Source organism: Pseudoliparis swirei, chromosome 10 (genome assembly GCF_029220125.1).
Source record: "Pseudoliparis swirei isolate HS2019 ecotype Mariana Trench chromosome 10, NWPU_hadal_v1, whole genome shotgun sequence".
In the NCBI taxonomy this organism is placed as follows: Eukaryota; Metazoa; Chordata; class Actinopteri; order Perciformes; family Liparidae; genus Pseudoliparis; species Pseudoliparis swirei.
The window spans coordinates 1,079,816-1,097,166 of record NC_079397.1 but is presented as its reverse complement, the minus strand read 5'-3'; the positions used below and the strand labels follow the sequence as shown (position 1 = coordinate 1,097,166).

The 17,351-nt window shown below is 40.8% G+C and overlaps 5 protein-coding genes and 1 pseudogene across 6 annotated transcripts in view; 4 read left to right on the top strand and 2 right to left on the bottom strand.

Annotated features, from left to right (window-relative positions):
* The first annotated feature begins 1,956 nt into the window (after positions 1-1,956).
* LOC130200649 (histone H1-like) lies at positions 1,957-2,815 on the top strand. The gene has a single exon (XM_056425101.1). It carries the CDS (start codon positions 1,957-1,959, stop codon positions 2,602-2,604), a length of 648 nt encoding a protein of 215 aa, XP_056281076.1. The 3' UTR covers positions 2,605-2,815.
* Positions 2,816-3,831: 1,016 nt separating this feature from the next.
* On the top strand, positions 3,832-4,346 carry LOC130200476 (histone H2A-like). 2 transcript variants are annotated; one of them, XM_056424816.1, is made up of 2 exons: positions 3,847-3,927; positions 4,033-4,346. In XM_056424816.1, the coding sequence occupies exons 1-2, from the start codon at positions 3,847-3,849 to the stop codon at positions 4,228-4,230; spliced, it is 279 nt and encodes a 92-aa protein (XP_056280791.1). In that variant the 3' UTR covers positions 4,231-4,346. The 2 variants fall into 2 exon arrangements, with proteins under 2 accessions (XP_056280792.1, XP_056280791.1); XM_056424817.1 differs by having other exon boundaries at positions 3,832-4,346.
* A 1,864-nt stretch (positions 4,347-6,210) lies between these two features.
* LOC130200806 (uncharacterized) lies at positions 6,211-12,171 on the top strand (annotated as a pseudogene).
* A 1,243-nt stretch (positions 12,172-13,414) lies between these two features.
* Positions 13,415-17,351, bottom strand: part of LOC130200862 (histone H4-like) — a 5,219-nt gene continuing 1,282 nt past the window's right edge. The window contains exons 2-3 of the mRNA XM_056425437.1: positions 13,490-13,509; positions 13,415-13,432 (exon numbers count right to left, since the gene is read on the bottom strand). Coding sequence (XP_056281412.1) covers positions 13,415-13,432; positions 13,490-13,509 — 38 coding nt within the window. The remainder of the gene's footprint in view (positions 13,433-13,489; positions 13,510-17,351) is intronic.
* LOC130200805 (histone H2B-like) lies at positions 14,668-15,042 on the top strand. The gene has a single exon (XM_056425347.1). It carries the CDS (start codon positions 14,668-14,670, stop codon positions 15,040-15,042), a length of 375 nt encoding a protein of 124 aa, XP_056281322.1.
* On the bottom strand, positions 16,151-16,762 carry LOC130200557 (histone H1-like). Its single transcript, XM_056424948.1, has one exon. It carries the CDS (start codon positions 16,760-16,762, stop codon positions 16,151-16,153), a length of 612 nt encoding a protein of 203 aa, XP_056280923.1.

The window sequence follows — 17,351 nt, the reverse complement described above, 5'->3', positions numbered from 1 at the left end:
ACCAGTGCAAACTAAATAATACTATTTGATAAAAACCAGACTCCCAGTTTTATTTACATTCTGTTTTCTGAAACTGCTCACTTTAATTGAGAGCATATGAATAAAAAAATGAAATTGTACTATACTTTGCATAAAATGGTCTATTTTGTGATTTTATTGTTTATTTTTTTTTATTGCCATATAAGCAGTACTGACCTCAGTTTGCACACACACTTTTATTTTACAATATAATTATGATTCTATTGTTCATTTTTGTTCCATCTTTTGTTGTGTTTTTTTCTGTTACAATCTTTAATTTCACACTAATTTCTTTGTTTTAATATAGTTGTATCTTATGTTATTTGTTCCATTCTAACTATATTGGTTATAACACGCTAAACATTATACAATCACACTTTTCATCACGTATTGCTTTCCAACTCAACTCTTATAATTGAAATGAAACAAAAATAATATAAATCTATTCTGGTATTTATGGCAAACAACTTTTCAATATTATATGCACACTTGCATTAAATATTGAAATTATTACAAACATGTATATATATCATTTTCCGAATCCCCATTCAATACTTCTCATGCATTTTTGTTCTTGTTTTTATTATCACGTCATCTATTTTAGTTTAATTATTTAAATACATGTATCTTACTCTTAAAGCTATTATATTCCATTTTATATAGTTGTTATTGCTCTATTGTTTAAAAATATTGTTTACACTTTTGTTGGTTCTTGTTCTTCTGTTGTAATCTTTGAGTCATCTACAATCATTTACTTCATGAATACATCATTTATATCTTCTTTTGTATTAAATATCTGCAGCGCTAACGGTTTTAGAATCAGAAGTTCATATTGTTGTAATTTAAGCTGTAAAATGTTGTTTGTAATAAACTATCCAACATTTTCCAAAACTAATACAATGTCCTTTTCAATTCCTCTGAACATCACAACACAGCATATTGTTTTTAACAATAATTTGACTTGAATGAAATAATACCCCCAAAAAAAGAAAAAAAAGGAAAAGAAAATTAGATTTACAAGCAGAGGACACAAAGTTAAATTGAGTGAACGTCACATTAAAACAATAGAAAGCACCACTGTTGAAAATGTATTATGCCAAATAAGTGATGATTAATACTGATTATGCTAATATTGTTTAGATATAGATTTAGAGAACCTGCTTTATTACATTACAATGTGACACAAAATATGTTGGAAAATAATTGATCATATAATCAATAACTAAATATGTTGAGTCTTTGTGGGACTTATTGTAAACAAATTATATAGAATGAGTTCATGAGGAAGTTGTAAGAACATTTTTCTTTCATTTATCTAACTGTGTTAAATATCTAAACATCGTTGTTTAATGAATATAGACATAAATAAACAGTAACTCCATAAAGGACAGTGTGTCAGGAAGTGGAGCCCTCAGCAGCGGCCTGTCCCAACAGGAGTGTGTTAGCAGCCTCCACATTTCACTCTTTTTAGTCGAGACACGTGAACACAGCAGAGTGCTGTTCCTCTGGACCTCTGGACTAACTTCTCCTCTCGAGCTCAAACTCGTTTTATTGGAGTTTCGATGCATTTTAAAGCTTTTAGGAGAGAAATCACAAAGAAAATACACTCGGCTGCGTTTCGCACGGGAGAAGATGGGAGACGTTTAAACTTTTTACAGACTAAATGCAGAAGTGCATTGACGTTTATGTCACTCGCACGTGAAGAGGAACTCCTTCGCTACGAGTTGGACCACATCTCAGGCTTTCTTTCCTCCTCTAGATGCGTGTTTTAGACGTTTAATGGCGGAGAGAAAACACAAGTCACAGACTCTTCCCGCTGCCCCGGTGAGAGGCAGGCAAGTTGAGTCTCCACGGTTCTCATGGTGTGTTTAAGTTCCCCTCCTCGCGCAGAGTTTCCATCAGTCTCTCAGACGAGAACAGAACAGCAGAACCAGCACCATGGCAGAAGTTCCTCCAGCCGCCGCACAGGCCACCCCGGTGAAAGCCCCGAAGAAGAAGGCAGCGTCCAGGCCCAGCAGGAAGGCTGGTCCCGGTGCCGGCGAGCTCGTCTTGAAAGCAGTGGCCGCCTCCAACAGCCGTAGCGGGATCTCCTACGTGGCCGTGAAGAAGGCCATGGCCGCTGAGGGCTACGACGTGGTTCAGAACAACGCACACGTTAAACGCGCCGTCAAGAAGCTGCTCGAGGGAGGAGCCCTCGTCCAGGTGAAGGGAAACGGGGCCAGCGGCTCATTCAAGGCGGCCAAGCCCACCGAGAAGCCCAAGAAGGTGGCGAAGAAGCCCGCCGTCAAACCCAAGAAGCCCGCAGTGAAGAAGGTCACCCCCGCCAAGAAGTCTGCTGCCGTCGCCAAGAAGCCAAAAGCGGCCAAGACTACACCCAAGAAGGCGAAGAAGCCCGCGACCCCCAAGAAAACATCCGTGAAGAAGATCACAAAGAGCCCGGCTAAGAAGGTGGTGGCCAAGAAGGCAGCGACACCCAAGAAAGCCGCGAAGAAGGTCGTGAAACCCAAAGCCGCGAAACCAGCGAAAAAGGCCGCAGCTAAAAAACCAGCAAAGAAGACTCCAGTCAAGAAACCAGCGAAGAAGTAAACTTTTTTTAAAGTTTGTTTCGCGCCACAAAAACGGCTCTTTTAAGAGCCACCCACATACACAAGAGAGACCTTATTTCCTCAATACTGAATATATATAATAGTTGAAGATGACATCAACCTTCAATTAGTCATAAATACTTGAGCACACACTCTTAGATGTGTAAATAAGCTCAATATAAATAATCATTTAATATTAATATCCTTCCCACTAAAGCATCATTCAATAAATCAAGTATAACTTATTTAACTAGTCCGTCTTTAAGGAAACTTGCCTCAGTACTTTAGAGAGTACTTGTTCTGGATATGTGAAGTACTCTAACTGTGGATCTCATATTTCACCATTAAATACACAAGAGCACTTTGTTTCTAAGATATTATTGATATTTGTCAAGTAAACAAATGCATAATGGGTGGTAATAACGTCATCCTTCAATGATTTTTCTAAAGATGATTACTTTAAATATGAGTACATTCAACTAAGTACACACTTGATGCACTTTACTTTTGTACTTTCACTCCAGGCCACTTTATACTTCAGACTACTCCAACACATATTTTTACTGTATTTATTTTACAGCTTTACTCTATAACAATTATTATAATTTTGGAGAACTTGTGATGTAATTCTCGCTATTTCCCTTACTTTTAATTAATAAAACAAAATATGCAAGATTCTGATGTTACAATAACACACAAGTAATAATAATACAAATATATATTATTTTAATTTATATACTATATATTTCAAATTCAGTCCTTTTACTTGCAATTTATTGGTTTATTTCTACTGAGTGAAGTATCTTGAGAACTTCATGTAATATTTAACTTGTTCTATAATAAGAAGTGAATGTGTTAAATACGACTTCAAAGTCACTTACATTTAATTTAAATCATGTTAAAAACACATTTTATAATAGCATATCCTTAAAATGTGCTGATTAGAATGATGTCATCACCTGATAATTTTTTTATGGCATATTTATCATTTTCATTATGGTTATAAGTATATAAAAACACTTTAACATTCGTGTTTATTGAGGCTTTGTGTATAAATCGTCTCATTGTTTAAATCACATGCAGAGCGGGAGTGTTGCCCTGGCGCGGTGACGTCACCTTCTCTGATTGGATGATAGGTCAACTGTACCGGACCAATGAGCGCCCAGGAGCTCCTTTATATTCTGAGCTTCAACAGCAGACCAGCGTTCTTCTAGTTTAACGAAGCAGGATAAACTCATCAGTCATGTCTGGAAGAGGTAAAACCAGCGGTAAGACCAGAGCGAAGGCCAAGACAAGGTCCTCCAGGGCCGGGCTCCAGTTCCCCGTGGGCCGTGTCCACAGACACTTGAGGAAGGGTAACTACGCCCATCGTATCGGCGCCGGAGCTCCGGTGTACCTGGCGGCGGTGCTTGAGTATTTGACCGCTGAGATCCTTGAGCTGGCCGGGAACGCGGCCCGCGACAACAAGAAGACCCGCATCATCCCCCGTCACCTGCAACTGGCCGTCCGCAACGACGAGGAGCTCAACAAGCTGCTGGGCGGAGTGACCATCGCTCAGGGCGGCGTGCTGCCCAACATCCAGGCGGTGCTGCTGCCCAAGAAGACCGAGAAGGCCGCCAAGAAGTAGAGACCCGGACCGGTTCTCAGTTCACCCAACGGCTCTTTTAAGAGCCACCCACTCCTCTGAAAGAGAAATCCTGTTAAGTTATTTATCACGTATGTACGAATATATTTTAGATCCAAATCGAGATTTTTAAAGCTACAACTATCTTTCTACAGGTGCTGATTGGATGTTTTTTATTTACTTGAAATGTATGAAGTCATCAGTGTTTTTCTGTATGCAGCCTGCCATCTGTCTAAGGGTTTATGTCGAGGCGGTTTCCTGGTCTTTTCTAGATGTCTCTGAACCTGCTGTTGCGCCATCTGTCCACACGGCGGCGGTGTTCTCCAACTCAGAAGCTGATGCAGCCAGTTGGCACCAATACACATGCACATTTAATTTAACATAAAAGCAAACCACACATTTAAAATAAATTATGACGCATATGTAAAGTTGTGCGTCAGCATTTTCTTTAATTGAAACATGGCATAGACCATTATCTGTTGACTCATTATTGATTACAAACAGTATTACTTCCCACCCGGCTCCTTTGTGTGACGTTTGAGCTGGTCTGGTTAAGAAATGACATAAATATCAGTAGAAATAATCGGAATAAAAATGTATTAAAATGTCTACTCACAACATCATAACATTACAGTTGGAGCAGGATTTTATTTTATACGAGTGATGTAGTTTGGGGTTCTGATTATTTTATTCTTACTTTTCCAAAATGTTCTCGATTTAGCAGAATTGTTTCCATGAAGCATTTGATCATTTCACAAGAATGTTGATTATTTTTGTGTGTGATTATTTATTCATTTAGATATAAAACATATCCTAACTTATCAGACAATATGAATACAATATTAAAACATTTGGAAAACGAATTACTTGTCTTGCACAGATACATTTAGGCTTGTTGAATATGTGACCTTTAACCTTTGTGGAGGTGGAAAAGACTACGTGTGACCTTTAGATTATGATTAAGATGCTCCGTTGCAGGTCTGAAATGTTCTGGAAGAAGTTTCTTGTCTTGAAGAGCTTTTCATCTCGTTCAACAAATTAATAACTTATCCAAATATGATCATTTACAAAGTACCCATAATAATATTTGACGTTTTTCTTGTTTAATTAAATTTAAGGATTAAAACTTCATTTCAAGGTTCTCTGGTTTGGAAGTACTGGCAGTAAATCAGGTGGTTGTCCCCTAAAGAAAGATTTCATTTGATCCTCATGACAGAATTCAGAACCAAAACAATTATATGATGGATGTGGTGAAGGTTGTACATCTTCAATGAGTACCGTGTGCAATTAGGTAAAGATTAACAATCAAAACGATTAATTAAGCTTAAATAAATGAGGTTTCTTGTCTTGAAGAGCTTTACAGAAACAAGCTGGAGAGATTATTAAAACGAAATATCAATATCGTTAGTTGCATAAGTTGTCAACAGAAATATTAAGAGGACATTGATAGGAAGCAGCAATCTGTAGAAAGGTCTCAGTTTGTCCTGGTTGTCATGGAAATAATCTTAGAATCTGCAGTCGGCACCTTTTTATGAAATTATTGATTTTTTATTTAACGGGACCTCAGTTCAGAGAGTTTAACTGGAGGCAAAGCCAGTGAGAAAGACTTCAAACATCCTTCATCCTTCATCTCCGTTCTGTACAGACTGATTATTAGGAGAAAACCAACAATAATGTTTGGTACATTTACACATGTAAAACAGCCAATAGTTTAGCTGTATTTGGAGGAGTTTATTAAACCAGCAGTGGTAATACATATTTGAGAATTAAACATCGTTGGTGACAATGTAATGAAATCAGAGGCAAATAAAAGAAATGTTTATTTTTGAAGGGTTTTATCGTAACCGGAAATGCAGCAGCTGACAGAAAGGGATGGTGAAAAGAGGCGGGCTAAGATGTCCTCAATCACGTCCGCATGAGATCTTTAAAATCCGACGCTCTGCGCTCCTTGATCATTACTTTACCCAACTAGACTCTGACAACATGAGTGGACGCGGCAAAGGAGGCAAAGGACTCGGGAAAGGAGGCGCCAAGCGCCACCGGAAGGTTCTCCGTGATAACATCCAGGGCATCACCAAGCCCGCGATTCGCCGTCTGGCTCGCCGCGGCGGAGTGAAGCGTATCTCCGGTCTGATCTACGAGGAGACCCGCGGGGTGCTCAAGGTCTTCCTGGAGAACGTGATCCGGGACGCCGTCACGTACACCGAGCACGCCAAGAGGAAGACGGTGACCGCCATGGACGTGGTGTACGCTCTGAAGAGGCAGGGCCGCACCCTGTACGGCTTCGGGGGCTAGACACTGACCGACCACCACACCACCCAACGGCTCTTTTAAGAGCCACCCACCTCCCTCTGAGAGCTCATTACCCGATTATATTAACCTCATTTATTTAATCTTAATTAATCGTTTTGTTCACCTAATTTCACACGGTACTCATTGAAGATTACAACTAAAATTTCACTACATCTATCATATATATTTTTTTGATCTGAGTTCTACCTTGAGGATAAAATTAAATCTTTCTTAATGGGAGAACCAATGACATAATTTGACCTACAATTTACTGCCAGTACTTTCAAACCAGAAAACCTTGAAATGAAGTTTTAATGCTTAAATTTAAATTAATGAAGTCATTAATGTGGGTACTTTGTAAATGACTATAAACCAAATGTTTTCTTCTTTTAGAATATCAGGATTAAAAGTTGTTTTGTCTCATCACAAAATATCTTATTTCTATTTTCTTTACCTCATGCTCAAAATAGTTTTTAATACATAAATAACCTGACCATATTTCCAATCGCAACAAAATGTCACTTGTTATCTGTAGTTAAACCTCCAGATATTCATCGGTAATTAATCAAAAACTGTTCAGATACATCAGCAGAATTTTTTTATCAGAATAAATCGTTATGTGTAATTTCATCTTTATTGGTTTTCTATTCTGTTTTCTTCTTATTTTCAGGTATTAATTGTGAGCTTTGACTCTGTCTAATACATGCATGTGTGTGTACGTATATATGAGTAACAAAAACACTGTATTCTGATCCACCGCCAGAAAATGTTGATTTTTTTATGAAAAGGAAACTTTTTTTTTACAGAAGTTTATCAGAATATAATTGATATTAGATTCAACTTTATTGTCATTACACATGTACAAGTACAGAGCAACGAAATGCAGTTTGGCATCTAACCAGAAGTGCAACAGAAGTATCATAATAAATACATGATATACAGGTTATGCGGAGATATAAATATATATTTCTGGGGTTGCTAAACCAGTGCAAATATTCAGTGTATATTAACTCGATGGTGCAACAAATGGCATAAAGTGTCTCCAGTGCGGATCGAGTGGTGTATGATGATCAGAGGGGGGTAGAGTTCAAAAGAGTAACAGCTCTGTGGAAGAAGCTGTTCCTCAGATGGCTGGTCATTGACCGTAAGCTCCTGAAGCGCCTGCCTGAGAAGTAAATATAGTGTTACTACATCTAAATGCACCATATTTCAGTAAAACTACAAAGAATGTAAAGAAAACACACTTAGGAACACCTCAGAAGCAAAATGCATGTATGTTAATATATTCTTGTTTATTTAATACAACTTGTTCTAAATGCCATACAAATATTTGAGTAACTTGAGCATTGTCAAGATGTTTATACATATGTGTTTAGTTTGTTTGCATTATTTATATATATATATATATATATATATACAGGCACGTGCACAGACATTTTGGGGGGCAGGTGCTCAAACCAAAAAAAAGGGCACCCAATGCCAGAATGCAGAGTTGAAGCATTAGCATCATTACACTGATGATGCAATACATCCTCTACCTGCGTTTCCTCTGGCAGCATCAGACCGCTAGCTTACATTTTCTTTATGAATAAAGATGAATTATTATATAGCAACAACAGTACAAGCGTTCTGATTGGCTCATGGGTCGTCATGCCAGCCACGTATTGCCCTCCTGGTCTGACACGGATCCGTATCGCCCTCTGACGTCATTTTCAAAATGAGCGATATTGATAGACATCAACAGCCAAGAGCAGTGGTACTCAAACTAAGGCCCGCGGGCCGCATACGGGCCGCCTCCACATTTGGCCCGGCCCTCTGAACAATACCAGAGTCAGTCTGGCCACGCAAATACTAGACTAGCCCCTGTTAAATAGAACGGAATAAGAATGTTCTCTCTCTCTCTCTCTATTCTCTAAACATAACTAACGTCAGTAAACAGCTGCAAGGGTTTGAAATCAGGATTTCGTGAGTTTTTGTTTGTTTATTTTTTTAGGAACTGTCGGACCAGTTGTGACGTCATGTTTTCAGCAGCGTAATGTTGTGGTTGATTTATCACAAAACAACATCAGGGGACAAACACTGTCAAGACCTGTCGTATATGGCTGTAACCATCCTTAACCTGCCATAGAAACTATAGGCCTACAATCTTCATGAAAATGTCACAAATATATATATTTTTTAAACTAGCAATTCCTCTGTTTTAATATAGAAGTATATAGTGATTATTGTTACTTCCCCAAAAGCTTTGGAAACATATACAACCATAGATGCTTGAATGAGCGGGAATTTTCCAATGTATGTTATCCATTGGCTGAGCTGCATTATCACGTGCATAATTTGGACCAATCAGCATCGCCTGTGCTCTGGCTCTGCCTATATAAAGGAGACGCGGTCCCTGAAAGAAGACATCTACTTTTCTAAAAGAGAAGAGCACGAGCAGTAAAAATGGCCAGAACCAAGCAGACCGCCCGTAAATCCACCGGAGGAAAGGCTCCCAGGAAGCAGCTGGCCACCAAGGCTGCCCGTAAGAGCGCCCCAGCCACCGGCGGCGTGAAGAAGCCCCATCGCTATAGGCCCGGTACCGTGGCTCTGAGGGAGATCCGCCGCTACCAGAAGTCCACCGAGCTGCTGATCCGCAAGCTGCCCTTCCAGCGCCTGGTGAGGGAAATCGCTCAGGACTTCAAGACCGACCTGCGCTTCCAGAGCTCCGCCATCATGGCGCTGCAGGAGTCCAGCGAGGCTTACCTGGTCGGCCTGTTCGAGGACACCAACCTGTGCGCCATCCACGCCAAGAGGGTCACCATCATGCCCAAAGACATCCAGCTGGCCCGCCGCATCCGCGGAGAGCGCGCCTAAACCTACCCTACGACTAGTGTAACACCAACGGCTCTTTTAAGAGCCACCTTACTCGATCTGATGAAGCTTCTTCCTATCTATAGAGCGTATTCACGTGACGTCAGCATCTCAATCGGGCCATCTTGGGGTCCCACTTATTAAATGTCAGAAGAAGTTGACCTGGCTATCGTGTCCGCTGTTTGATTATGCGAGAGCCCAGCAACCTCATGTTATTCTGCATTACCAAAGAAAGATTTCAGCGGTTGGAATTGAATATTTGCAACGCTTTTTTAACCTGATTTTACTCGCTCAACACTTTGTGGTTAATTCGCTAGTTACCAGCACAGAGCCCGGTCACATTCCTGTAAAACAGTCTTCATTTCCGCTATCGTCCATGGGACATCAACTATTTCTGCGTTATACTTGTGGAAATACCACAAATGTCGGAACATCAAGCGCCCCGTGTCTGGGTTCATATATGATCCGTAGTCGCGCAGCTCCGCCTCCAGGACGAGTGTCTGATGAAGCCGCTTTCATCTCCTTCAGGACCAGCAGTGGCTGCTGGCCGTGCTGAGTGCTGTTCCCATGGAGCCAGTGTTTTATTTGACATGAATCACAGAGTAAAGGCAGACATCGCCCGACGGAGTTGCCATGTTCATGGCTTCCTCCCAAGTCTCCATCCACAGTTCCTTTTGCGCAAGTGAAACATTGATTTTCGCTCGGCGAAAAAGCAAAAAGATTATTGACGTGTCAATGGAAACGTGCCCATAACCCGATGTAGCAACAGAATCACATGAGAACAGTCCTCACGCTCAGACGCCGAGTGAAGCCGAAGTAGATGCATGACAAGTTGAAGTCATAGCCTGTCTTGTTGAGCTGATAAACTCATATTCGGAATAATTAGTCCCACATGCAACAATGAGGCACAGTACCATCACAAGGCACACCGTTTTGAACTGCAATTGTGTCTCCTTCAGGATAAGATGGTCATTTCTAAAGAAGAGCGGCATAAAATAAAGCAAAACAATGCCGTGCATGGACCCCAACATGGCCGCGCCAAAGGTTGTTGTGGTCACGTGAGTGAATACGCTCTATACAACAGAATGCCTTTTTGTGTGTTACGAAAAAAAATAGCTCTCCACTGAGATATTTATGAAAAGGAGAATTCTCCAAGAGTCAGTTATTTAAATGCCATTACTGTTTTTCAATATATCTGTAGCTGCTTGGTGATATCAATATGAAATTCATTTGAAACTTTATTGGGCGCTGTTTCGGCACTATTCACCACATCCATATGTATTCCAGGTAATACATGACATACCTTCTATCTATATATATATTAGTGTTTAAGTAAGTTTAGTTTCCCCAGGTTAGAACATTTATTGATTTAAATTAAAATTCTACATTTTGGGAAAAATACGTATACACTTTTTAATGGGGTGAGTCGATAATTTTATGTCTGAGCTTCAAATATAATCAGTTAGCATGAAACTGCCAACAGAGATGCATCTTCTGGCTCAACAACACGTGCACGTGCTCAAGAACTTCGTCATCAAGTTCACCCACAATGCAACTCTGTTGATGCAACAAGTTCTCCAAAAACACAAGCTGGAAAAATATTGCCAAAACAAAAAACACAGTATAGGGTGATATGTTTAGTGGAGGTGCAGCGTCAAATCGATTATTATACTATTGCTTTAGGCCATTGTTATGTGAAATGGCTTTAAATCAAATCGTGGAATAAAGTGGTGTGAAACTATGAACAGACATATGGTGTGCAGAGTGATCTGTAGCCCATGGGTAAGTCTCTGCTCAGAGAGGATTAACTAAATTTATATATATTTATTTAATAAATTAAGCTATTTTTTGGTCAATCGTCTGACAGATATGACTCAAAGTCTCGTTTTGATAAATGAATTCAGTGAGAGTGAAATAAAAAGTATGACTTGTCTTTCAGCATCAAGCAGTCTAAAAAGAGATGCTGTTGATCAGCAGGTGGCGCTAATGCACCAGAGTCTCATCATCAACCTTCGTGAAAGTCCAACGAAGAAGAAAGGCCCCCCCTGATGTCTTCTGTCACGTCCTCAGGGGGGATACACATATGCGTTAATGCTTGGTCTCGCTTCACCTTGTTGAAATACTTTAACCAGAGAAGATGAGTGGACGCGGCAAAGGAGGCAAAGGACTCGGGAAAGGAGGCGCCAAGCGCCACCGGAAGGTTCTCCGTGATAACATCCAGGGCATCACCAAGCCTGCGATTCGCCGTCTGGCTCGCCGCGGCGGAGTGAAGCGTATCTCCGGTCTGATCTACGAGGAGACCCGCGGGGTGCTCAAGGTCTTCTTGGAGAACGTGATCCGGGACGCCGTCACGTACACCGAGCACGCCAAGAGGAAGACGGTGACCGCCATGGACGTGGTGTACGCTCTGAAGAGGCAGGGCCGCACCCTGTACGGCTTCGGGGGCTAGACACTGACCGACCACCACACCACCCAACGGCTCTTTTAAGAGCCACCCACCTCCCTCTGAGAGCTCATGGCCTGATTATAACACTGTTACTGGGTTATAACCTTATGTGTTTATAAAGTTTATATATACTTTTAATGTTTTTTCCATTGTTTTTGAGGATTCAATATTAAGTGTATAAAATGTGTCGTCATTTCAGTAAGAGTATTTCCAAACCAGTTCTACAAAAGAAAATCCAACATTGGAGTTTTTTATTTATTACTAAAACACATCCATGGTTGCATCCAAGTATTTTAGAAACTAATTGAGTGAAGAGATGGGAAGAGATGCTTTCAGATGTTTCCACTGGGAGAGAAAAATAGAATAAAAGAATCCACTAAACTTTCTACACTTTTAAATTCATTACAAGTAACAAATGTCAGATCATGAATAATTATACAACATATTCATGTGAACATGTATTGAAATGTAAAATACAAAATCTAAATATTCTAAATGAATACATTGTATATTGCATCTGCTAAATGACATGTAATGTAATGACTTCAGTGGAACTTAAATGGCTTTTATTATGGTACTTTTGTAGTTGGACGATGTTGATGAAATGTTACTTTCTGTATTCTTGTTCTTAGTTTGTACCTTAGGTTGATGCACTTATTGTAAGTCGTTTTGGATAAAAGCGTCTGCTAAATGACATGTAATGTAATGTAATATTGGCAGTATTGACTAGTACGTGCCAGGCTTCTCACTAACAGACATTTACCAAATAAGAAAAAGAACAATGTAAAAAAATTAACGATCTAAATTTGGTGATTAGTACTAATTGAATGTTATTCTTTTAAAACGTTAATTTAAAAAGAAACCCTACACAACTGATATTGGATGCAGACAGAGTTAATTATTACAACGGTATCACTGAATGATTTCCTAAAAAATATATAGTAATTTATTATTATGATAATTTTGTAAAAAATGTTTTAATTTGAACCAAATGTTACATATGTGATTTATACAAAACTGTCAAATATATTTACAAAAATATATATGTGATAACTCTGACTTTCAAATGTTGAAGCAGATTAACAGAAATAAATGTTGCATGTTTAAATTTATGTTTCCTACCATCATTGTTGTGGAAAATATTGTTAATAACTATTGAGGAATAATTAATATTGATATGTCATCAGACATGTCACTTCACATTTATTATTATTATTATTATGAAAATGTGATCTGTGCAAATGTGTTATTCAGCAAGTTTATATGAAACAAGTCAATATAAAACAATAAAAGTAGCTCTGAGTTACAACAAGGTTGGCTCTGACTTACAGTAACGGTCACTCAAACACTGAATACATCTGCTAACAGAAACAGTTAAAGGGTACCTGTAGTGCAAAACAACAACGTGCTACATCCATTCGGCGCATCAAATAAATCATATTTACCCCGCCGCTATTGTCAACAAGTCACGCATAGCCCGAGGATTTACATTTCTTTGTCAACATTCCGAGTCCGTGAACGCTTCAGGGCGCAGCCATTTTGCTAGTTATTTACTCATGTCAAAGGTCACTATGACGTAGAGTCGTTGAAAGGAATTCAGCCAATCCGGAGCCACTTTGTGACAAAACAGCGGATAGCCTATAACAAACAAACTGAGCTATAAAGGTGTACCAAATATAATGTCTTTCCCTCTATCGTGAAACATTCGTAGCGAAGAATTACACAATCTATATGGTCAAAATCAATGGAGATACAGCGAATGCCACGATACACGGGCAGCGGACGCGGCCTTATTCGATATACCGCGGCCTCCATGGTGCGCGGCCTACTGAGACCGCTATATATAGTATGGGCTTCTTAGTCTATGCTAAAGGATCATCATAATCATGGGCGATAGTATGCAGGCAAATGTTAGGCCTCTCGCTTATGGGAGAATAAAGGTGAATATATTCAGAATATTAGTAATAATCACACCAACTCTGGTGATCGCAAATTAGCCTACATGAAACAACTGGCAAACTTACCGATTTGACAGTTCTCCTCAGTGCAGGCCCCGAACATGTGGGCGATCATTGCATCAATGAAAGACATCTCCAGCGCTGGCTTATGCGCGATGTAGCTATCAAGCTCACGCTTTTGTGTGAAGCAGATGAGGTCTAATGTCACTATATCATCGGACATAAGTTCGTGCTCTTTACAACAAATGCACTCTATGTCTGTTTTTTGTGGCACACATTTCCCACAACTGCACCAAACGTCCGCCGACTTGCGTGCACGGTCCGCGACGGTGAAGCATCTGGACCGGCGGTCCTTCGCATCAACTTCATCAGAATCATCGCTATCATCGCTGTCACAATTCACTAAATGGGGATAGTCTGCTTTAAAGGTTCAAACAAGTATCCAGTTGCCGAATCAGACAATCTTTCATCGTCCATATTCTCAATCTCTCAGCATTTGTTTGCGAGCGCTCGACGTTGTTTATATTGGTATCTGAACACATCCGCTGTGGCTGGCTGTCGATCTCTCAACGATTTGACGTCACACCACCCGCGACATATTCAAGCTCCAGTGCAATGTCGCATGTCGGAGTTGAGGACTTTGAACAGCCTAAACTACGTATTGTTATTGAATACTGGACCGTCAGTGCATGAATAACCTTTAGAAACACATTATCTTTTGATCTGGCTACATATTCGCTTTCACTACAGGTACCCTTTAAGTCTTTGGCGCATGCTCTGTCTCGCTCAGCAGACAGCCAATCGTGTGCGGGCAACAGCACAGGTACATTTGCATCGAGCCGATATATATTCACCGTCCGGGCTCAGTAAATGCTTTCCTACTCTGCAATCATGCCTGAAGCAACCGTAAAAGCGCCCAAGAAGGGCTCCAAGAAAGCTGTCTCAAAGACCGTCAGCAAGACCGGCAAGAAGAGGCGCAAGTCCAGGAAGGAGAGCTACGCCATCTACGTGTACAAGGTGATGAAGCAGGTCCACCCCGACACCGGCATCTCCTCCAAGGCCATGGGCATCATGAATTGCTTCGTGAGCGACATCTTTGAGCGCATCGCCGGCGAGGCCTCCCGTCTGGCTCACTACAACAAGCGCTCCACCATCACCTCCAGGGAGATCCAGACCGCCGTCCGCCTGCTGCTGCCCGGGGAGCTGGCCAAGCACGCCGTGTCCGAGGGCACCAAGGCCGTGACCAAGTACACGAGCTCCAAGTAAAACGTCCCGCTGCCGACATTCAACAATCCAACGGCTCTTTTAAGAGCCACCCACCTCTTCTAAAGGCTAATTCCTGCTCTCCAAGTAATTTTCGGCCACCCCATCTACCGTTCTGTTTTCATGCACAAAGCTAAATAACTGAATAATGTATAATTACTACATTTACATTATTTGACGTTCAAATTGACCAGTTTGAAAAACGAGGGCAAAAATACTTTGTATCACATTTGTTTTTACTTTATCAATACCAGTGGTGTTTATTATCTGTTTTTCTCCCACACATACTTTCTGCATCTTAACACTATAAACAAAAATAAACTTCAACAGATGTCTCATCTATTTATCTACATCACTCCATAGGAAAATAAAATGTAGGAAAAATACCTGTTATTGTAGAATAATGCAATTTATATTTAGATGTGTACAATGTACATATAAAATAGTTTGAACATTATATTTTTCATGGAAACGTGTGAGTTACGGAGGGGTGAATAACTCAATTACACAAACTGATTGGATTGTTGGCGATGAGAAGTACTAAGAAAATAACTTAATATAATGGCTCATTTCCACTAAACATAACTAACTTCCTGGAGGTTTTTAATCAGCTTCAGAAGAGGAAGAACGGATAAGAGGAACAAGACATGACAAAATATACATCAAAAAACAATAACGAGCACGTTGTGTTTCTGATTATTGAAACTATTATGCAGTAAGAACCCTTAAATGTCAGTCATCAACATAAATGTACTAAAACAACCGTAAATTAATTAAACGGTAATAAATTAATATTTACCATGTCCTGTTAGAGAGAAGATGCTTATATAAATAATGTCTATTATTGGATGATTAAATGACATTCATATTGTAGTAGCCGAAAAAATGTGTGGAAAACATTTTATAAAAAGTTTAAATGACTATCCTTATAAATAAATGAAAGTAAAATATGGGCAGGATTAAAACAAATAAAGCTTTGGAAAATAGTCTAAATAAAAACACAAAATTGTCATTGAATTAATAGTTAGAATATGTAGAATGACAATTAGAGGAAAAGCTCTTAAAGATCGTGTGGGTGGCTCTTAAAAGAGTCTTTAGAGGAGTCGGTTGTTCACGTCTTCTTGGGTGCTGCCTTTTTGGCTTTAGGCTTAGCAGCCTTCTTGGCGGGGGTCTTCTTGACTGCGGGGTCCTTCCTGGCTGTGGGGGCCTTCCTCGCCACCTTCTTGGGGCTCTTGGTGGGCTTTTTGGGGCTCTTTGCTGCTTTCTTTGGGCTCTTAGCCGCTGCGGATTTCTTGGCCGCAGCGGTCTTCTTGGCCTTCTTCGGTGACTTCTTTGCGGCCACTGCTTTGGGCTTCTTCGCTACTGTGGGTTTCTTGGCTGCGGGAGCGACCTTCTTTGCCGGGTTTTCAGCAGCCTGCTTGCTGATCTTGAAGGAGCCGGAGGCCCCGGTCCCCTTGGTCTGGACCAGAGTCCCCTTGTTCACCAGGTTCTTGATGGCGGTGTTGACGCGGGAGTTGTTCTTTTCCACGTCGTATCCTCCGGCGGTCAGAGCCTTCTTGACAGCGGCGGCGGACACGCCGCTCCGCTCCTTGGACGCGGCCACTGATTTAACGATGAGCTCAGTCACGCTGGAACCAGCATTCTTCGGCTTGGGCTTGGCCACGACCTTCTTCTTGGCCGCTTTGGCCGGCGCGGCGGCTTGAGCTGGGGCTGATTCTACCATTTTTCTTCCGTTGATGTGCTTCAGGATACTCGAGAGTCTGACTGACAGTTGGAGAGCGCGCGAGCAGGGGGCGGTACTTATACCCTCCATGAAAACCGTAGAGACTCAGCCTGATGGTGGACTCACTTGTGTTTTCTCTTCACTGATAAAAGACAAAAAACCACATGTGGAACAAGTACTGGCGGCTGGCGGCGAAGGGAGCCGCAAGAGGACTTGTTTCCTCCACCTTGAAGTCACCTAGAGCTCCGATGATGACTGTTTGGTTTGAGGAGCCCCCAAACACCACCTGGTCCCCGCCTTGCAGAGCGCCGATCAGCGGCTTTTCCGACTCATTTCTCTCTTTAAATGATTTTAAATGTTTCGGATCTCCTTCAAAAGCTGTTTTCCAACTGGTCCACATGTTCGTTCCTGGTCTTGATGTAAAAACAACCATCTGAGGTCCATCTGTTTGTAACAAACTGAAGTTATTCTGGGAGCAGCAAACACACTGATGACGATGGAGGCTGTTCATGTTGTGACTGTGAAGTGTTCATCACGATGGAGGCTAGAACTGGTTGTGAAACACCATGTGATCAGCACACATAGATCT